At 39.3% G+C, this 23,179-nt stretch overlaps 1 protein-coding gene across 2 annotated transcripts in view; it reads right to left on the reverse strand.

Moving 5' to 3' along the window:
* Positions 1–23,179, reverse strand: part of SI (sucrase-isomaltase) — a 152,727-nt gene that overhangs the window by 22,452 nt on the left and 107,096 nt on the right. For both annotated transcript variants that reach the window (XM_019532678.1, XM_019532679.1), the window contains exons 38-45: positions 15,814–15,947; positions 15,170–15,204; positions 14,963–15,079; positions 12,461–12,609; positions 6,607–6,691; positions 6,439–6,495; positions 3,787–3,911; positions 2,580–2,668 (exon numbers count right to left, since the gene is read on the reverse strand). In XM_019532678.1, coding sequence (XP_019388223.1) covers positions 2,580–2,668; positions 3,787–3,911; positions 6,439–6,495; positions 6,607–6,691; positions 12,461–12,609; positions 14,963–15,079; positions 15,170–15,204; positions 15,814–15,947 — 791 coding nt within the window. The remainder of the gene's footprint in view (positions 1–2,579; positions 2,669–3,786; positions 3,912–6,438; positions 6,496–6,606; positions 6,692–12,460; positions 12,610–14,962; positions 15,080–15,169; positions 15,205–15,813; positions 15,948–23,179) is intronic.

Here is a 23,179-nt window from a genome sequence, read left to right on the forward strand (position 1 = left end):
GAGTACTGCGTCCAGTTTTGGGCTCCACAATTCAAAAAGGATGTGGAGAAGCTTGAGAGAGTGCAGAGAAGAGCCACATGTGTGATCAGAGGTCAGGAAAACAGACCTTACAATGACAGGCTGAGAGACATGGGACTCTTTAGCCTGGAAAAGCACAGTCTCAGATGTGATCTGATGGCCACCTATAAGTTTATCAGGGGTGACCGCCAGTATCTGGGGAAATGTTTGTTCACCAGAGTGCCCCAAGGGATGATGAGGTTGAATGGTCATAAATTATTGCAAGACGATTTCAGGCTGGACATTAGGAAGAATTTCTTTACTGTCCAAGCCCCCATGGTCTGGAACAGCCTGCCAGCGGAGGTGGTTCAAGCACTTACATTGAACACCTTCAAAAGCAAATCAGATGCTTATCTTGCTGGGATCCTATGACCCCAGCTGACTTCCTGCCCTTTGGGCGGGAGGCTGGACTCAATGATCTTCCGAGGTCCCTTCCAGCCCTAATGTATATGAAATCTGCTCAGGTCCCTTTTGACCCTACTATGAAACTATGGTTAAGGCTACTCTCTTAATCTTTAATATAAGACTAGAAGAACGTAAGATTTGCCATTTACTGGGTCAGACCATAAGTCCACCTTGTCCAGTATCCTGTATCACACAGTGGTAGAGAGCAGATGCTGAAAGGAAGCATGAACAAAGTATAACCAAAGTTTTTCCCCTGGTCCTTTTCTACTTGTAGCCTCCAGCATTTAATGCCTAGAAAGTTCTGATTCAGAGAGCATACCTTTAACTCCCAGGTTCAATATCTAGTAATGCTTCTTTTCTCCAAGAATGTGCCTGATCCCTGTTTGAATCTGGCTAGACTACCAGCTTCTGTAATATCTTGAGGCAATGAGTTCTATACTTTAGTTACATGCTATGTGAAAAAGAACTTCCTTTAGGCAGTTTTACAGTTACTGCTTCCTAGTTTCATTTTATGACCCCTATTGTGAGAAGAAGTAAATAATAAATCCCTATTTACCTTTTCTTCACCATTCAGTATTTTGTAAACACTTATCATGTACCCCCCCTCAAGCTTCTCTTTTTCAAAATTGAATAGGCCTACCCTAATTAGTCTCTCCTCAAATGGGAGCTCCTCCATGCCACTAATCATCCCTACTACTATTCTCTATACTGTCTCTAGTTCTTCTGGGCCCACCCACCCTGGGAATCATCCATTTGAACTGATGGCACGTACAGATAAGCACTCAAAGAAGAAAGGGAAGTTACTGGTAATTGGCATTCTTCAAGATGCATTGTCTGTGTATCCTATACTCTTCTCCTTCCCATATTACCATTAATTTCACTGAGAAGAAAGAGAGGTCAGTTGTCCATTTTATGCTATTTGTGTAAATGGGCTTCAAGATCAACTGGGTGCAGGTGACACCAAAGGCAAAAAATACTCTGATTTCTGCCACATGGGCACTATGGGTGCAGACTGAAGTACAACTCCACCCTGTAAGTGAAAACACATTGCAGGAATTGTTCTGATCCCTGAGACCAAACAGAAGTTTACTGCTGGTTCCAGGGGGTGTGGGAATCTAGTTGCTGGCTGCCAGCTGGTTTCCCCTCACAACAGCCCCTCCTCTTTCCCAGCATGTCCCTGTTTCAGAATGGGAGGGGGGAAAGGGAGCAGAGGGAACTCATTCTAGGGGTTCCCTATCCTGGGCTGGAGGATGGAGTGGGTGAATTGGAGCCCTCCCCACATCAGAGGAGCCCAATACACCCACCCCATCTTCCAGTGGGGGCTGAAACCCCCCCAGAATGAACTTCCTCTGCTCCCTTTCCCTCCTCCCATTCTGACAAGGTGGCAGGCAGTGTAGACAAATTTCAGAAGATGCTCTATTTTGAAATATCTTCATCTGACCCCTCATACAATGAGGGTTTAGGTTTTCACACAATCAGCCATTTTTGAAGTGGTCTGCAGCCTTGCACTTGTGTTTGGTCACAGCTGTAAACTGTGCTTTCCATGGCCAGATCAGGTGAACATTGTCATTTTTGTCTGCACCAGTAAGTACAGTGTAATTAGAGAATTCAGCTAAAAGAACTCCAGTAAGAACAGGTAAGTAAGACCGTTTTTCAGTTTCCACCTTGTAAACCCTGATCTTGAAATTTGCAACAGAATGTGGGAGGAGCCTAGTACATAGACCCCCCTACCTTCAGTGGGTCTTTGCAAATTTGAGAATCTAAACATGCACTCTAAGTTGTAGAATTCTGAGTCTCAGAATATTTTTGTGGGTAAATTCCTACAAAGCTCTCATTTGCACATGCAGTTACATTGTATACAAGAGAACTATGCACATGCAAAAATATCATCATGATTGGGGTGCATATGCATATACAGAAGTCAATCTAGATGGACAATTATTTACACACCAAATTTGAAAGAAAAGTATAATTAAAAAACATGCAAAACTCAACTGTTCAAATCAGCAATATAAGGTAACAAGGGAAAAACAATATTTATACATAATATTTTATAATGTAATATAACTTGAAAAGATTTTAAGGTTTATTATGAGACAAAAGAAAATTATGCTCACCAATGCTGTTCCCATCATCCCAATACAGCTGACCTTGAGCAAGTCCACCATCATCCAAAGCGACAGTAAGTCCCATTGGGTTTCTTCGACTAAAATAAAATTAGATCCAACAAACACATTATGTTTTTCTCCATTTCTTCGTAGCCACAGTTTGGATATGGGGGAGTAGGGAGGAAGCAAGGAGAAAGATAAGGGACTGTCATAGTTAGTACCAAGGGTCCTTCATGAAACAGTTCACAAAATACTTAGTGAGAAATAACCCTAGCCTGGCATCCATGAAGGCTGTGGGACCTTAGTCTTCCCAGGCTAAACTTAAAAACCAAACCTTAAATATACTAGTATTTTCAGGAAGGGTTGGAAGCCATCAGCTGCAGGGGACACAGAGAGACAGAGCATCTGTATGGCTGAACACTAACTCTGCTACTGAAAAGGGGTGCCTGAACTAAGGTATAACAAAATGCGTGATGAATAGGTTAAATTTATACATAGGTTAAGACAAGATGTATATGTGCCTGTTTTCCAAAATGGTGCATCTCCTTGGCTATATTTGCACTGTTGTACTGTCTTATGCCTATGAAACATTTAGCACTGAAGACACAGTAACATGGGGATTACTTTGCTGTGGAACATTCATGTTTATCAAGTAGGTACCAGTCTCCTAACCAAGACAATGCACATTCAACCCAGCTATACAGACATACCTTGTACGTTCTGAAAGATTGTTCCTGTGTAACTACAGTATTATTGTGTCAGATGTGCAAAGCAAAGAAATTTCAGGTATCAAAATTAATCGGATTTGTTGTGTTAAAATGTATGGCAAAAAACCAGAGGCTGCAGCCCAGAAATCCAGCGTAAACCTGATAGAACCATATGTCCTTCTAAAATGAGGTGCTGAAAGCCAGGCCTATCACCTAATGTGCACTCCGAGAGACAGAAGGGGTTCTAACAGGTGACTCACCATGTAATCATAACTTAAACATAACTTTTTAAGTTATAATAAAACATTCTTAAACTGATTCCCTCTTGTATTTTTCCACCATGTGATAAACTGAAATTTTTCTGTACCTGTCTTATCATCTGTTCTCTAGGCCATCTCAGTTGGGAAAACTTTTAATACTCTGGATACTAAGCATCTTTCAGCATCTACATTCACACATAACACATCCCCCACACACAAATTTCAGTTTTCCAGTTCATCTTACAGTACCTGGAAGCAGTATTAAGAGCAGGGTATTGCCAGGGAATAATGTAACCGCCTCGGATGTGAAGGTTGATATGTTCAAGAGGAGCTGAAAAATGACTGAATTGTCCCCTCAAGCCAATATCCTTCTCCTGTTAAAAAATGACTTCAGTTCAGTTACTTCTTAATAGCAGTTATGCAAGATGAAAGAATTGGATCATAGAAATGTTGGTTGATATACATTATTGGAATCGTCATTTACAAGACTTTTTGACACAATGGTACCTCTGCAATAGTTTTAAGACACACTAAGAAAACAAAATTCTGCATTAATAAAACAATAGTTTGAAACTAGTGGATAGGAAATGGCCTAAAGTTAGGCAACTGAATGCCTAACTGAATGACAAATAATGATAAATTAAGTATCTTTTGCTTTCTCCTATTTTCTTCCTGTGAAGGCAGATACAGTTAAATTGCTCCAAGTTATGTCTCTCTACTTCTCCTGTCCTGTGATAGATATCAGATAGACATCAAAGTCATGAGAAGCACTAAAAAATGTTTATGGAAGTAAAGGTCTTTGAGAATGTATCTATTTGTGACTTTCAAATATCTTACCTATTTCACTCATCATTATTACAGTTGTGTCAAAGTTAACATAATATTGTTATAAAAATGTTTTTATGTGGAATTATTCACATTAATCATGGTATCATGAACTCAGATTTGCATACCTGAACGCATAATTTACAGAGAAGCATCTTGGTCAGACCCTTCCTACCTCCATAAACATGAACTCCTCTTTTAACTTTACAATATGTTTACCAGTAGATGGAGACAAAAAGCACAAAGGTAAGTAGAGACAAGGAACCTTGATAAAAAGCTTAATAATGAGAGGCAATAGTGGAAGCCTTAGCCATGTTCTTAGGGAGAGAAAAGGACCATTATTTAGAAACCTGAAATGTTTATATACTAACATGAGAAGCATGGGAAGAATTGGAGGTCCTGGTATAACTAAACAATTATGATGTAAGTGGGTAAAGCCAGAGGGAAAAATAGAAATGAGGCTGTCATGATAGGCATCTGTTATGAGCCATTAAATCAAGAGGTGGCAGTGGACAAGACCTTCTTTAAACAACTGATGGAAGTTTCCAAATTGCAAACGGTAGGACCTGCTTCTCATGGAGGTCTTTAATTACTGTAACGTCTACTGGGAAGGAAAAACAGCAGTGTACAGGCAATCCAACAAAGTCCTGGACTGTGTTGGGTATAACTTTTTGGTACAGGTGATGGAGAGCACAATTAAGGACAAAAGTCTTCTCAACCTTCTACTCACAAACAGGAAGAAACTCATTAAAAATGTGCATGTGGAAGGTACTTTGTGTGAGAGTGTCTACACGATAATAGAGTTCAAGATCCTGCAAGGAGGAAAGAAGAACAGCAGAATAAAGACATGGGACTTCAGAAAAGTAGACTTTAACAAACTCAGAAAACTGGTGGGAAGGATCCTCTGGGAAGCAATTTGGAGGAGAAAAGGATTCCAGGAGAACTGGCTGTAACTTAAGCCAGTTCTTAAAGTACTGGCTGCACTTAATCCTGTGCCATATTAAGGACACAGGAGCAAGCTATAAAGTCTAGGGAGCTAGTGGGCTGTAAAGGGCTAAAGCTTAGAGAGAGACAGGGCCAGGGGGGCAGCCAAGAGAGAGACCAAGTCCTGCTCAGGCTAGGGAGTGCAGATTGTGCAGACCAGCAGCCTGCTGTTGAGCAGGATGGAGGCAAGGTGCTAAAGCTGAACTTTGGTTCTCTGAGGGCAGCTTCCCAAATATATTAATTTTAACATCAAGACATGGTAAGCAAGAGAACCAGGCCAGACTGGGGAAGCGGGAGAAAGAAAATGGACATAGTGCAGTCCCTCCTCCCCCCTGCCCCATAGGGGGCACATTCTGTTATGTATGGTCAGAGAGGATTCTGTCTCGAGCAGGGCACTAAACTAGATGACCTCATGAAGTATCCTGTAGCTCCACTTTCCTTTGATCCTGTCATCTTAATACTTCTGTAATGAAACTTCATGAGTTGAAACTGTATTTTGACTTCTTCAGACGTCACCTGAAAATGTTAACTGCTCTTAATTCTTATTGCTGGTGATAAGCACCTCACAGAATGAGTTCTAAAATCCAAAATGTATCAATTGATTTCCAAACTGATGTCATTTCCTTACTAAAGACTGTTTTAAAATCATCCAAGTATGCTATCCTATCTCATCAACCATATCAATCTTTATCCCTCTTCTGACTGCACTTGTTCTATTAATCACTTCCCTAGCTGCTATCCACCCTCCATGCCACAATTTACTGTATTCCTACCAATAATATCCTAGTCCTATCCTGCACATCCTTTGCCAGCAGTATAAACCTTCCTTTTCCTCACTATCTCAAGGATTCTCGCTCTTATTTTTAGCTTCAACTGAGAAGAGTCTATTACTGAGGCAAGCAGAGTATTCTATTCTATTCTAACAGTTCTTACCATTAGGAAGAAGGTCATTCTCTTATGCCTGAAGAAGGGCGAGTGTGCCCGAAAGCATGCAAATTTAAAAAAAAAAATATTTTTTTTGCAAATATCTAGTTGGTTGAAGAAAAGAGATCACCTCTACCATGAGTTGAAGGTTTAAAAAAAATCACTTACCGTATAATAATCATACCAGCGGGCATTGGGAATATAAGCCTGTACCGATGTAGCATTCTGGAATTTAAACACATATATGTTATATAAAGTAAAGGAAAAAAGTGAAGTGAAGATAAGAAAAAACACTTTTAAAAGTCCACTCATATACAATTAGATATAAATGCTTACTGGATCCAATACAGGGCTAATGAGTAGTGCAGGTCCCCAGAGAAACTGCTTGTACACATCCCACGTCGTTTTGTCTTCCACAAACCTAAAATCAGTGAAATCATTATTATGCACATGGTAACAAACTGTTCAAAAATGTCTTCTTCTAAGTTCATCTGACATATCTAAAGCTCTAAAACTCACCCCCAACTTTACTTATATTACTGCTAATGGTGATTATATTACTACAAAATTATTCAGAGTGTTAATACATCTTTCAAAAAATTGACGTTGGATCAATTTGACAAAATTGTGGAATTTGTAAAATTCAAATTGTGGTTTTGAATTGGGGAATTTACTTTTCCACTTACATTTAATATACACTGGCCACATCTACACAAGACACTGACTGTGCTGTAGCCCGTGACTACTGGCAGAAAGCATGATGCAGCGCTACAGTGCAGTAGTGACAAGCTACTGCACAGCCAGCATCACGAAAAAGGCATTTGGCAATGCTACTGTGCAGTGACTCTGGTTACTGCGCAGTCATTTAGTACTGCTATAAACAAGAAGTAAAGGGCTGCGCCATAATGATTTCACAGTCAGCATCTTGTGCAGACATGGCCACTGGGAATTTATACAGATCGTCATATAAAAAGTCAGGATGGAAATACAAGGTATTATTATGATGATGATGATTTTACTTTTGTTTGCTTTTCACTCAGTTTAGTCACGAAACTGGAAAGACTTGTTTCTTGAAAGGTTCACTGTTAGGTTCCCGGGAACAGCAATAGTAAAATTAATTAACAGCCACAGTGAGAACCCCTTAATCACTTTTTTACACAGTGCCTCACATATTTAGTTCCTCTGAAGTCAACTGGAGCAAGTTAATGTTCAGCAATGGGAATAATATGTTCTCAAACTAAGCCAACTATTTTTAAACCTGTAAGCAGTCTGGATGCAGTATGATTTGGGAATAAGTTTAAAGTCAGTTCTTATTTTATTCAGTCTGGTTTATCATCTCCAAAGGATTCAGTGCAAACATGTATTTTTCTTGCCATTAATGCAATGTTAAAAACAAATAATATGGAACTACTGAAGCAAACTGGCCTTTAGTCTTAAATTTATGACACAACCAGGAAATACTTCCTTTAATATGTTTTCATAAAGCTGGTACTGGAAGGTTTCTAGTGGAGAACAAATTTCCTCAATCTGCTCATTCAATAAAACTATAATCATTTTGTTTTTATAGAAATTAATTCTGTGAAGGGAAAATGGATGCCTCTGCTAATCAATTTGGAATGATGGGGAAAAAAACCCCATCCATGTATTAAATATGTTATTTTCAATTAAGTCTAAAGCTACAAGATGATCACAGATTTTCTCATAGCTGAAACTCCAGAAAAGATCAGGCTTTTTTCCATAAATCTATGACTAAAATTCTGAATCAGAAAAAAATATATTTAACATTTGGTTTGGATCAATGGTTTTCAGCCTTTGACCCCTAGCTATCCTTCCATAATTTTTTTTGAGTAGCATCCTATTTCAAAAACTGATTTATTTATAACAGGGCATACCCCCTCCTATGAGGAAGAGCAAGAGAGAAAGATCCACCCTGGGATGCGTCTACATGTACTATTCATCCACGTTTGGTTTACCGTACAGTAAAATACTTTTCAATAAGCCTGCCCTGGGAGCACATCTACATATGCACCCTGTTGGGAGCAAGTCCTGCTCTGCCCCTCCTGCAGCAACCAGGTGGCGCTCCAGGCTGGTTCTGATGTGCACAGGGCCAGAAGAGCTCTGCTGGCTGCAGTGACAGCTGTCTTTCGACCCCATGTACACTGGGTCTTTCGACCTGATGTGCATGGGGCTAGAAGACAGCTGCCACTGCAGCCAGAAGAACTCTTTTGGCCCCATGAGCATCAGGACACATAGCTGCCAGTGAGCTCCCTACCAGGTGGGGCTTTCCTGCCTGGCATAATTTTGCTGGGAGCTGTCCCAGGTGTGGACCAGCTGCCTGCCAGTCCTTTACCACACCCCCCAACCCAGGCTCAGCAGGGTGCTCACCAACAGCTGCCCTGGTTGGGTTCCTAGCCCCCCGCCCCACTCCCTCCCCAGGAGCAGCTCTGTGCAGTGCAGAGGTGGGAAGCTCAGAGAGCGAGTGGCAGCTGGAGTTTCCAGCTTCATGCCACACAGAGCTGCTCTGGAGAGTAAGTGGGAGCTGAGTTCCCAGCCCCTGCTCACTCTCCAGAGCTCCCAGCTCCACGCTGGGAACTGAGAGCCAGTACAGGGAGCAGAGCGATCCCCAGTCCTGGTGCTAATCAGCTCCCAGCTCCTGTGGGGATCAGGGATGTGAGCAGTACCAGGAGTGGGGACCATGGGTTCCCTATCCCATGGCCCCCTGCAGCCTAGGCTGACCAGAAGCAAATGTTTTTCCTGGTCAGTGTCTACAAGTGCAGTACTGTGCAGTAACTACTATGTAATTAGTAAATACAAGGACTAGCTAACTGTGCAGTAGTTTACTTTACCACACAGTAAATGCCCTTCCTGTGTAGACTGTGATGTTTTACTATGCAGCAGACTGGTCTACTGTGCAGTAAAGTGTCTCTTATAGACATGACCTGGGACAAGCATCTGCTTATCTACTTGCAGAGGGACTGTGGAGGGAAGGGAGTTGCCAGGCAGGGAGCAGCTGGAGCCTGTGCTAATGTCCTCCCAACTCCTTATCTTCTCATACCTTGTGGTACACTTCAAAGGATCTTGCAGCAACTGAAGGTGCTGTGGCACTTTGACTCACAAACATTGATCTAGATCATGTATTTTAGAGCAGGGGATCACTACTGAAATGGTACCATCAGGATTGACTCTGCATCAGTCTGCAAGTCTGGAGTTCATCTGTTGCCTTTCATATATGCATAGGGCCATCTCTACTCCATCTGTTAGGCACTTTATTTTATTTAGGTACCTAAACGTCATTCTATTCCATCCCGCTTGAGTCCCTGAAAAACTTAATGAGTGGGTCCCTCCTCACTGTTTTTCAGAACTTAGCTTTAAGGCTAAGATAGCAGCATGTAACAAAAAATAGTTATTCAGGGACCTTAACAGGGAAGAATAGGATCACACTTAGGTGCTTAATAGTCTGCCCTGGCCCCTAATATTTAGTTTCCATTGCTAAATGATTAATATCTTTTTGTGCTATCCAACTAGTTTGTAGTTATTTATAACTATGAGATACAAAAAAATCTTCATTTTTTAATAGAAAAAAGTAACCCTAAATCCACATTTTTCTGTGATTAAAATGAAATACCACCTATATATATTTCATTTTAATCACAGAAAAATGTGGATTTGGGGTTACTTTTTTCTATTAAAAAACAGGGATTTTTTTTTTCATCTCATAGTTATAAGTAACTAGAAATCAGTTGGATACCACAAAAAGATATTAATTATATTATATTTTTCTGTCATTAAAATGAAACACCACATATATATATATATAGTTTCATTTTAATCACAGAAACAAAAATGTGTGTGCGCGCGCGTGTGTGGTGTTTCACTTGAATCACAGAAAAAATGAGGATTACTTTTTTCTATCTGAAAAATGGGGATTTTTTTTTAATCAGATAAAACCAAGATCCCTGCTGATGACCTATAAAATTACTCTTAACATCTATTAAATCATTTATCAACCCTCTGTAAACCATTTAGAAATGAAACCTTAATATTACATTTCACTGTTTTTGCCTTTGCTTCTCTTTCTGTTTTGTTTTTAATTCTCCTACTGTGTTTTCCTTTACTGGAAAAAAATGAAACAAGTTAAGAAGAGGAAAGGAAAATACGGTGGACCCCCTTCTAGGCCAGTACTCTTTCCAGTACTGAATTGGTATTTAATTATCATTTTTAATGATTCTTGTTAATATTTTCAAGTATGGTAATGACCAGTCTAAGCTATTCTAAATCCCTACATGGACACTGGCCTACACTGCTTCCAGGACCTTAGTTAGCAAATGAAAACTTTCAACCTACCGATCTGACAATTTCAATCAGTTCAACAGTGTCAACAAAGAGAGTATGGACATTTGAACAAATCACTGAAAGCTAAATGGGGGTGTGGACTTATCCAGTGGTAACTAACTGTATGCCTGAACTTACCCCTTGGATAAAACTGGAATTTAGCTTCTATTTACTGTAGGGCAAATATAGTTGGTTTGGGTGCATATACACATGCAATTCATTTGAACCAATACACTCTGGGGCAGTTTGAGCTGCAGTAAACTACTCCTTGTCACAGCATCTACATGTGAACCCAGGGCATGGGTAGTCTGAGGGGAGGGAAAGGGAAAGGGTAGTCACCATGGGTAGTCTGGGGCACTCACAGAGCTGCTGCCAGCATTGGCAGCAGGACTGGAGCTGGTGAGCTCCTGCAGGCACCACCATCAACGGTGAGCCTGGAGCTAGTGAGCTCCTGCAGGCACTACTGTTGACATGAGCAGCAGGAGTGGAGCTGCTGAACTCCCACAAGGACTGACGTCAGTGGTGGCAGCAGGAATGGAGCTGGTGAGTTCCCGCAGGCACTGCCATTAGTGGCGGCCTTGTCAGGTGGGCACATTCCCTCCCCAGTGCATCACCTATGGCCCAAAGCAAAGCAGTTTATGCCAAGGCCACTTCTACCCTGATCTGTCCTGATCACTGTGAAGTGGTGTTGGACAGCAGAGGGGCTGGCTGGGGATGAAAGTGCAGAGTCATGTGACTAAGTGCTGTCTGGGCACAATTTAGGCCCACAGTTAGCATCTACAAGTGCATTTAATTGCAGTTAATTACTCTGCCATAAGATACTACTGTCCCTGACAGTGTTAATTGGTTTATTGGGACCTATTACCATTTCATTTGTACTCTGTATCTAATGATTCTACTCCTCAAGAAACCACATGTATAGATGTCGTCACTGAAGGTTACCCTCGATCCCTTTTAATTTAGTGTAATTTGTTGCTTGTATATTTCCAACTTAAATTCTAATGTTTGAAACCTTAAAGGGGCCTGATTTTCAGAAAGTACACCCTTTTAAAATCAAGCTCTTTTAAAGTGTTTCTCAGTGTGTCAGTGTAAGCAAAACCAAGGCATCCAAATTACTAGAAATTTGTGAAACCTTGACATGTCATTGCTGAACAATCAGAAAATAAAGAATAAAATATATCTTTGTCTCAAACACACTATATGGACAGACATAATTTGTGTCAGGTTTACAAAGCTCTGGTAGAATTTTCGCTTGTGCTCCACCTCTCTGATGGAGGTATACACATCCAGGGACTAAAAAGGGAGAACAACCCCCATCAAAATCAAGAAAATCACTGACTTAGCAAAGATGGAAATAGAAAACTTTTTTTTACATGCATACATATACAGCACGTCTACACATTGCCGTATGGTGACACAGCAATGTACTATGTCACTGTATGGTATGCTATGGTGATATAGTAATCACGTGAGTCTATACATGATCATCAGCTATGTTGTTGTAGCACTGCACTCCCCTGGTATAGTGCGTCTCTATGGAGATGTAGCAGCAAAAGGAAGTACTAAAGCATGGTGCTGTACCAATGTCGCCATATGGCGATGTGTAAATGAGCCGACAGACACAAATATACAGTTTTACAGAGGATGGCAACTCCTTGGAGCCAGTGATATTGATAGGTATGGGAGGTGGGATTTAGCATCAAACAGTTCTTATCTGTTCTTTTGCACATTTATAAAGAATAATCTCTACCATCTTGATAAATTATTCCTTAAAAAAAACACCGATTAAGGCAATCTTGGGATACTCATGAATTTTTGTTTAAAATAATGTCCAACTGAGGAAAACACAAATACTTACTCATGGAGAATAGGACGTACCACAGTGCTACCATGGGCATGGGCTCCATACATTAATGTGTAGAGATAGGGTAACAATGTGTATCTTGTATTGAGTACATTTCTGGAAATATTTTGAAATGCTTCATCAAAGGCAACAGGATCTTGCCTCTAGAAAGGACAAAGACGTTGTTGTTATTCAAACTATTTTCTCTTTTCAAGAACAGAAAATATAAATGGCTCAAGGCAACTGTTAATGTTCCTGTAAGTCTTCAATGGTAGATGTAGCAGATGCAGTGGGAGCACCATTAGGTGTAACAGTAGCAGCAGTTATTGAATATATATAGCAATAATGATATTGAGAGAGTACATATGTGACCTCACCAACCCTGATAATTATTCCTAGATGAGACATTCTCTATAAACTTTTGCACTGAAAACCCTTTTCACACAAAACTGCAGAGTTTTTCTCTCTCCGAAGGACAAAGTGACAGTAAATAGCAGTAGGTGTCACTATGAGCTCTAAGCAGGGAAACTCATAAAGGGGAAAGGTCAGAAAAACCTATGGAAAATACTAGGAGAGGGAGAAAGATTTTAATGCAAACTCCACTGAATATGTGACACATTTTGTTGTACATAATTTATTATCCTTCTTTCCTTCAGGGCAGCACTCAGGACTTTCAAAAAGAAAAAGAAGCACTAATGAGTGATGTCAGGGAGCACTTTCAATCTTTATTAAATGTATTGAACAATACCTTGGCAAATTGGGTAAGACTGGAAGCAACATGATAACCCTGCATCTGCATTTTTAAAGGCTTTAAAAATCCAATCGAAAGGTGTGCTGCTGCAAGATAAAGCACACTGTTTTTAAAAGGAGACTTTAATCCATTAGATATATGCCATATAAATAGCTCTACTCTGCTAGACTTGAAGCTCTAACTGGAACATAAGTGCTGGTTCTATTTTTTTTTATTTTCTCAGTTACCTTCTTTTACAGCTCTCCACAATACACTCCTCAGCTAGCACTGTCCTACATCTAGACAATAAGTTTCCTTTTATTCTTTAAAGAAAGACAGTATTCGATAGAGGCAATATAAGCAAAACACTGTCATTTTGCATACTCCCTCAAGAATCATATTACAGTGTTTCATTTTCTGATTTGCCCTCTAACTGTGAACAATTACGGGATAAGAACACTAAGGTCAATCTTGCTACCTTAAGTGTCTATGTCAAAAAAAGAGAACATTTATTTTAGCATTGTAGGTGTAAAAGATTTCTTTAAAGGTATACATGGGAGGAGGAAGGTGGAAGGATGAGCTGGATTTCAGTTTCAGAATATCATGGTATACACCGGTATATGGTTTAACTTAGAATACCATCTCTTTAGGGAGCCAGGAGAATGGTCGCCTCTGCACCTCCCATCGGGCTGTACCTACAGGATAAAGATAATACCACACTTCCCTCTGAATGGTGGCATTACAAATACTATATATAATTCCCAGGGGATGAAATCTTTCCCAAATGCTGTTGCTTTAGCTGGTACAACAGATCTTCTTTTGCACTGCTTCTTGCTAGCCCTGATGAAGCAAGCCTTGCTTGTAATTAACATTATGTCTTGCTGACTCCCTCCTAGAGGCACCCCAGTATATCTAACATAAAACACCAGCATATTATATTAAATGCCAATACATTTATTTTTGCTGGGTCATAAGCACAAGACACAAAACTAAGCCAACTAGGAGATTTCCGCTGCTAGTACCTCTAAGCTCTCTTGAAAGAAATATCAAATGTTTTGTGTAAGAACTAGTTTGCAGTCTGAATTTCAAACAAGCTTTCATTCAAATACATTTCGTTTTCCACAACTAAATCCTACTCCAGCCAAATTATGCATCTGACAACTTCATGTATATTCACATAGATCTATAGGAACCCAAAGCAGAATAGTGGCCACATCAGGAATGTGCTGTCATCTTCCCAGACATCACTTTGTGATGAAAAACAGCCAGCAAGTGCTAATAAACATGCATCACCAAATCTGGTATCCAACACTGATTGCATGTAGCCTAGACGTGTATGCTATGTGAATTACTGTTGCTTAGCACATTGGAAATTAAGCTACATTTGATCGAATTCCTGGTTTGAGTCAATGGTCTTGCACAACTCTGGAAAAAAATCCTTGCTCTGCTGAAACCAATGGCAAAGCTCCCGCTGACTTCAGTAGTGCAAGGTTTTCACCCTTAACACTTTCAAACCTTTATGCATTTTCAAAGAAAGTGGTTCAAATCCAACTGACAACTTGAAGTTAGCAGGATACAATCCTGGAACACCCACTTACATCTAGGGCATCCCAAGAACACTTATTCTAAAATAAGCAGTTGTAAGAGAGCTTAAACCCAATGGGACCCAATGTGGCCCTTCTACTCTACTACTCTTTTCTTTAGTCACAGCAGGACTACTCATGATCTTTGCATCCCCAAGCACATTATTGGTGCACAACAAATAAAAAAAACAACTTATGACCTACCTTTGATCCTTTGCCATTGTGATTTCTAGAAAATGGATAAAAGGCTCCCAGCTGCATCCAGCGGGCACACATTTCATACTCTGTATCCTTGAAGAACCCACAGATATCTGCTCCAGTCTGAAAGTGTAAAACAAATTCAATTTGAATTGGCAGATTATTACAAATGGGTAAAAATGTTTAAAATATATATTAATAATACTAACTTACATAGGATATTCCAAAGAGGCTAAAATCCATCATACCTGCAAGAAAATATAATGCAACTTTATTGATTGGTATTTTCTTTGGCATTTTAAAGGCATTTATATAGTTTCTACAAAGTACAGTTCTTCCCTCCCTGCAAGCATTGCTGCAAGCTGTCTTCTCAAAAGCAGTGAAGCAGACTGGTGAGCAGAGAGTAGAGAAGAATCAGAGATGACTTTGGTGGGAGTTGGAAGTACCTCTATGAAGTCTAATATCTATTTAGCAACTTCAGCAATATGGAGTATGGGTCAAGAAAAGGATTAATATCTGAATTTTGACTGCTAAAATCCTTATTTTGCTTAAAGTTACATTTCTTCTACTCTAACCCTCATAAAAGCAGGTAAAAACATATGATACACCATACTGGATCACTCCAATGGTCCATCTAGCCCACTATCCCATCACTGTCAGTGGCAGTAGTAGATGCTGTTGAGGGAGAGTATATGAATAGGGCATGTCTAGAGCTATCCATCCTCTGTTACACCCTCCCTGGCATCCATTATCATTGGTTTAAGGATGTCAGAGGATACAAATAAAAGACCTAAGTGTCAAAGAGTAAAGTTGATATAAAGCATATATTGACTAGAAAGATGGCTGATTTCACATACCAATAATAGATTTATAAAGTTGATCCCAAGCTGCAGTATTATCACCAAGCCAGTGCCCAGCCCATCTTCCACTAGATGGATATGTTGAACGGGTGATGACAATTCCACGTTCCTTTGTGACCTTCTGTAAAGCACTAACAATGAAATTGGAACAAAAAGCCCATTATATGTGGAAAAAAACTAAGAGACCTTGCATAAGTGCTTGTAGGAACATTAAATTTAATACAAAAAAATAGGAAATATAAAGGAAATTTGAAAGGTAGGCAAGCTTACGTTTATGTAGATAGTCCTAGGCAATGAATATCCATTATCTACTACCAGAGAAGTTGAAAATAACAATTACAGGTCACATTAAAACATACAAAAGGTCATGGTAATGACAGCACAGCTGTCTCAGATAATGCTGCATCTTCAATCTACTCCAGTTGTTTAAAAATGCTTAAAACCCAGACAAAAAGTGGAAGAGAGTCTGTAAATGTAATATGGTCATACTTTCAAAAAGCCTTGGATATTTAAGTAAATTAAAAGATAACTCACTGAACAAAGATAAATAGAAAAAAATTATATGTACTTGACTGAAAATTTTCTTTTGAGTATTAAGGCTCATAGACCTGTTACAATGGGTACTTCCACTTGCTTTCAGGTTAAAGACACAAGACCAGCCTGATTCTAGCTGCAAGGGAATGCCCATATATATCCTGAATTTCCCTTAATTTAAGAATGTTTCAATAGTCAAAATAACTTCATTCAACTTTCTTAAATCATACAGCATATAAACAGCAAGCCCATTGATTATGTGGTTTCATCACCAGTTTAAATCACCTTTCTGTTTTCAAACAAAACTACATCCAAGGGCACTAAGACTCAAATAAAGTACTTTTTTGGGTTAGAAGAAATACATTTTCCTATTCTTCTTGTGCTAAATCTATAGATCCATTACAATGGCATTTTCCTAGAAGCATGTCTTGACCATCCAGAGTTGGCCTCAGGACATATCAGCACTTGGGGACGTCTGCTATCAATGGTCTAGTGCAGGGGCGTCCAACCTTTTGAATGTGGGGCCAGATCATGAACTTTTTATCACCCAGTGGGCTGGCGAGCCATATTCAAAGACCTCACAGAAAGTGGTATCCCATCACCCCCCCCAAAACGAAAGTACAGTGTTTACTTTTGTTTCCCGTCACAGCACCTCGAGCCTCAGAAAACAGCTTGGAGGGCCGCATGTTGGCCCACGGGTCACATGTTGGACAAGCCTGGTCTAGCAGATCTCAAAACAGAATATACACCATTCCTTTGCCCCCAAATTTTCCATGTTTCAAAGGCCATGACATGGACATTTAAATCAAAGAGATTACCTCTTAAATGTATTTAGGATGCAAATGTCATTATGTTTTTGAGGTTAATCTGTTTGAATGCAAAATATGGTACAGCAGACTGTGTTTCCTTTATTTAACATGATAATTAGACTATGGGCCACACATCAGCCAGCAGAACAATCTATCTTTTTTTCACACTGTTCTAAGGTTTAAGTGGTGATATTTTTTTTTATTTCTGATATTCATTTTAAATCTGCCTGGTTTAAAGCATTGGTTTTGTAATAGCATAACTCCTCTGCAAGATAAAATTATCTACAAGGAGGCTAATTTAGCCCATGAGATAAAGCCTCTTGAGCCAGAAAGGCATAAACAGCATTATCACTGCCCTTTCCTCTTACTTTTCTATCCTGGAAAACAGTGAAAAAGGAGGAAAGGCTTTTTAATAGTCATTCAACCCCTCAAATCCTAGGTCCCAACATGAAGAAGTTTCTGTCTACCAATCTTTCCTTCCATACTCACCTTTACCCCCTGAGAAGGGCTTTATGTGCTTTGCTTTCTTGTCCCCCAGTCTATTCCATGCCAAAAGTTCCATGTGCTTCCCTTCTCCCTCCTACACACCAGGCCAGTGTTCACACTCGCATTACCCTCTATTCACTGTTTTTTGTCCTACAGAAAATGACAGGGGTGACAGTGTCTCTGTTAAACCCAGTCCTTCTTTCTCCTTCCTAGGTTCTGAGTTTGACCAGAAGTAATAGGGTTCTGCCCATCAATAACTTGACTGGTCCATAATATTTTCAATTTTTTTGGTTTAAAACTAACTACAGTAAAAAGTTTGGCTATCAGTAAAAGTTTGTAGACCAGGAGTAAGAAAATAAATCTTGGTCTGGCAACCCTGCCTGACTGCAGCAATGGTTTATATTGTGCTGACCCAGGGCTTCACTGCGTGGATATCCCAATTCATTCTCGCAGTTCCAGTACTGTTCTGTTCTGGGGCATGAGTGTGTGGAAGTGAGTATGAGATCTCAAGGGGGAGAGGACCTGCCCACTCTCCCTCCCAGAGGTCCCATACTCACTTCTTTCATACACTGATGCCCCCCAGCCCACCTCCTATCTTACCCCTGCCAGTTAATGGCTCGTACACACTCCCATTCCAACAGAGACACCCCAGAGAAGGACTGTCTGCCTACCTGTAACCCAGCAGTATTACAGGCAGGTAACAGGAGCCGGCAGCAGCAGCAAATGGTTGGGGCAGGGAGACTCCAGAAGCTTCCATGTGCTACAAAGCTCTGACAGCTTTGCTCCCACTCAGAGACTAACTGGGGCTCCTCTGCTTGTCCATCTTTCAATGCTTAACTCCAGCTTTATTTCTGAGGAGGGATTGTCAATCAGCTCTGGGTTGCTCAGTGTTTCTACAGACAGCTCGATATTTTTTTACAGCCTTTTCAGACAGGTGTTTTTATCCTGGATTTTTATGGACAGTCTGAAAATTTATACATAGCAACCCTGCTGGCTAAGCTCTCCAACAAGACACTCATATGAGAGAGACAGACCATTCCTTTTGCTCCTGACCTTCCTCCCTGAGGCCTGCAGGGGCAATGGCTGATGCAAATTATCCAGAAGGAGAAGTAGAGATGAGTGAACAATCTTCCAAAAAAGTACATGCAGCCCTGGGAGATGCCTGAAAGCTTGCAGAAAAAGATTTTTTTTTTTTTTTTGCAATTTCTTAGTTGGTCTAATAAAAGGTATCAGCTGTGAAGCAAGAGTTCTAGAGTTTTGCATTTCTGTTTGTCGCAGACCAACACGACTACCAAATACATCCACAAAAACAGGTAAAAGTATCCACTGGTATGGGCCCGTGGTCCTTACTATGAAGGAAAAAGGATATTTATTATACAATGCATATTTACCTATAGCAACTGACTTTACACATGAGAGTCCTACCCCCTGGGATATTAAACATATGTACATTGGGGCAATGACTAGCTGACAGCATAAATAAGAAATTTCCTTTTGTCCTTTAACTGTCATTATAAGTATTTTGGCATCTTCATGTAAAACCTGTTTTTTGACCCCCTTTGTTATATGAACCACTGGTTTGAGCTCTTAGAAAGAACTATTCCTGTGTAACTGTGAACACATGCTGTGAATCATTACACAAAAATACTAAACTAAAATACTAGTTAAAAAGCCACAATGATGAAATTGCATTGCTCGCTTTTGCTTTCTACAATAATAGCCTAAACAGCTGCTTCAATAAGGCACTATTTATTTATTCTTCTACAGGATTTGCTGCTTTACTGACACTATAATTACAGTAAAAACACACAAGTCACTTAAATTACCATAGTAATTAAACTAGACTAATGTACTGTAATTATTTCTTCCGAGATAAACAATAACTTTTCTAGTATCTTTTATTTCTTGGTAATGTATTATCACACACATTCCTGCCCTGCTTGAATTGTCCTATTTGCACAATGCTTTGGAACTTGCATCTAAGTAAAGTAAATGAAAAGAAAATGTCATCTATGGAAGACATTCAGCATGCGTCTCAAGTGTTTTGTGGGATCAGGGTCAGGGCACTCAGCAGTTTGCAGGATTGAAGTATGTACATGAACAGCGCTTGCATGAAAGGAAAAAAATATATATCTGAAAATTCTTCCTAGCTACTAAATTTTCCTTGAAAATATTTTGGCTTTTAATTCAGTCTGGAAGCTATTTTAGTAGTGAATGACAGTAATCCAGCATGGCAGTCAAGAGACTGGTATATTTTCAAGTCAGGCCAGAAGGGTAGGTTGTTCAAAAGTTCTGTTCAAAACCCATATGGATGTGGAAGCTATGTGCTTGTGTGCATATTGTGCTCTCTCTGAACGGGCTTACCTTTAACCACTGCAAATGAACTATAAAACCACTACAGTGAACATATATCTGTATTGGTGCTGGCAACTTTGGGGATTTTATTGAGAGTTTCACAATATCTGATGGTCTTACAGCCCTAATCGTGGGAAGTGGTTGCTTAGGTGAGAATTTCAGCCATTGTTAAAAATATGCTGGGAAGGAAAACACAGAGCTCTGAGACTAAAATACCAGAAGACAAATACAAAAAATCCCAAATCTATCATTATTGTAATATCTATTTTTAAAACAACTCTCATTACTATATGGAAACTTGGCAATAACAATACTGTTGAACTTTCATTTTAAGAAAATTTTATCAATGAATTACCTTCACACTGTACACTTGTGGTAACTATTGGTTGCTGACACATTTTAAAGATTCATTTTACTGAAGTCCTTTAATTATCTTACAGTATATTTTGTTTAAATTTATTTCCACAGATTAGGGAATAGGGATAATGAATTTCTTGAAATGCTAAGCTATTTAGTTTCACGACGCATACAGAAATATACTGTGGTTAATCCTCTGCAGTTGTATCTATGCAGGATACAAAGCATAGTGTTAAAAGGTGGGAAGGCATGGCGCTAAGGCAGAAATGAAGTTAAAATAGTCCCCTAGCACTAGGAAAGTGGAAAGAGCTAGACTCTCTGTAGCAGTGCTCTTCAGCCCCAAGTCCCTGATCTCTGTGTGGAATTCTTTGGCTTCAAAAGACAGTCCTGGAAGAGCAAATGCAAAAGAATCAGGAAGCATGTTTCCCCTGAGATACTGTTTCCAGTGTCTGACTTGAGCAGAAAAATACTAGCTCACCGCAGCTCAGTTTCCCTGCCCAGTACTCTTTCCTAGAAAAAAAAAGTCAATATTTTAATCCCTGAATTTTGCAAGTCACTATGGCTTGATCTAATTAAAATCCATTCCAAAGGTATGGCCAAAAGTCACCAGTCATAAGGTTTACATATGCAAAACTATATTGCACCTGCCATTAATTCAGAGCATGGGATATTTCACAACTATTTTTTTGGCTTTCATTATTCCCAACTCTACTATGATGGCACCTCTTGAATTATGGCATTGGGTCATCTTAAAACTAATGAAGAAGGATAAAATGAATGTTTTGAGATTTGTAAACAGCTATACTGTTGATTTTTCGATATAATGACAATGTGTGCAATGTATCTTTTGTCTAAGTCAGTTCTCCTATTGGACCTCTTAAAAAAGAAGAAAATAAGTCTAATTGTACATTTACTATTCAGAAGTAATGATACTACTGTCCTCGGTGTTAGCTTATTGTCTACTGACACAATCCAAATTGTACTTTGATTTGGCTGACAGTATAAAGACCAGAGATTCTGTACTGTTCTGTCAGCAATTCTGTGAGAGCTTTGATTGACAGTGATGTACTGGATCACTGCCAAATATACCATCCTTTCTGTCAAAAAATCAAGTGGCCTTGATATTTTCTTTCTTTATGATAATATCAAAGTTACCAAGGGCTTTAAGGTCATTAAGACCCACATAAAAATGATGTTCTTTGCTTGCTCATTGAATTGGAAATGAAACAACCTAGATATATTATCATTAGCTCAGACATTATCTAAAATAGGATAGTATTACTCAGTAAGGAATTAACATATAATAAAGTTCGCCTTGAAAGTGAGAAAATAAATTATTAAAAGAAAAGCTGTATGCATATCATTTACATAAAAACTTCACTCTTTTTCCCTTTATAATATTACTTCTTGGGTTTTTTTATTAAGCGTGTTAATTGAAAAACGGGTGTATGGTGCCTGCATTTAAAATGATAAATTCACATACCCTCATATGCTTTACACTGTAAGGCCAAAACAATATCAACTCTATAATTAAAATAGTCCATCACAGCTATACCTAGAAGCAAAAGGTATTTCATATTTTAATTACTTTAGTTACTTGAGGTTATTGTTGGGTAATTAATGTTCTTAACAGTTGATCAAAATGCTGAGAACAGTTCTGCCTCGTAAATGAGTGGCAGCAAGTGTTCTCTTATGATTGACTGATCTTGTTTACAATGCGCAGCATTGTCCCAGCATGGCCTTGGTAACTGTTTCATTATAGAAATCCCTGTTGAAAATACAACATGTTGTGTCTGAATGTGCTGGAACAAGAAAACATTTGATGGCAAGTAATTGCCTCCAAATTAAACTATATTAGGAATATCGCCATGGCCATCTTATTTCATAAAGTAGGTCAGCAGTTAGGATCACACAACGTAAAAAATTATATGGATGAACTCATTAGAATCAATGTACAAGTAATTGCTCCCAGCTAAGTAAGAAATGAAGTTCCCTTAATATCAGACTTGGGCAAACTGTTTCCAGAATGCTGCTCAGAAATTGCATCTACTAAAAGTTAGCAATTGTAAAGCTCCTGAACTCAAAACCAAGAGTATATCTGTATTGAAAAACTGCAGCATGCATAGATTTCCTTGAGCTAGCTTTAATCTATCTTGCTTAGGTGCCAACGGTAGTGAAGTTGCATCCAAATGGAGTTGTGAGTTGTATAATCCTTTCTGACATCCCATGAACTTTCTTGGCAGCTCAAGTCTATGCTGCCACAGCATTATTGCAAATGAGATCACTGTACAGTAGTGACTGAATAATAGAAGATGTATTAAATATAAGCAGTCAAGGTCCTAATAGGACTTGGGACTCTGATTCTCAAACTTGTATCAAAAAGTCTTCATTTCCATCTGGGCATGCAAGTTCATTCATCATCTTCACATACAATATTTACATACATAAGCTACTAGTAGAATATTTAAACTAAGGTATATATAATCAAGACAAGCGTGCATTCTCATTATGATGTTTTCAAAGGATATAGATTGCAGACTTTGGTATCACAATTATCGAAGTGCAAAAGAACTAACCCAAATTAAAAGCGAGTTACAATTCTTCCCAAAAGGATGTACCTATGATCTACAACTCCTGTTTTACCTTTGCTCTTGTCTCTCCTCTCTTGGCTTGCCTTTTGCCTTCACTTCTGCCTCTCATCATAAGCCTTTTCCTCTTCCGCTGGCAGGTGTAATAGCCATCATACTGGTTAGCATCAGGGACTGAATCAGGGACCTCCCAAGATAAGAACCTAAGTCCTTACAGCCTGAGCTAAAGGATAA

Source organism: Crocodylus porosus, unplaced genomic scaffold, assembly GCF_001723895.1.
Source record: "Crocodylus porosus isolate Cpor-Errol unplaced genomic scaffold, CroPor_comp1, whole genome shotgun sequence".
Classification (NCBI taxonomy): domain Eukaryota; kingdom Metazoa; phylum Chordata; order Crocodylia; family Crocodylidae; genus Crocodylus; species Crocodylus porosus.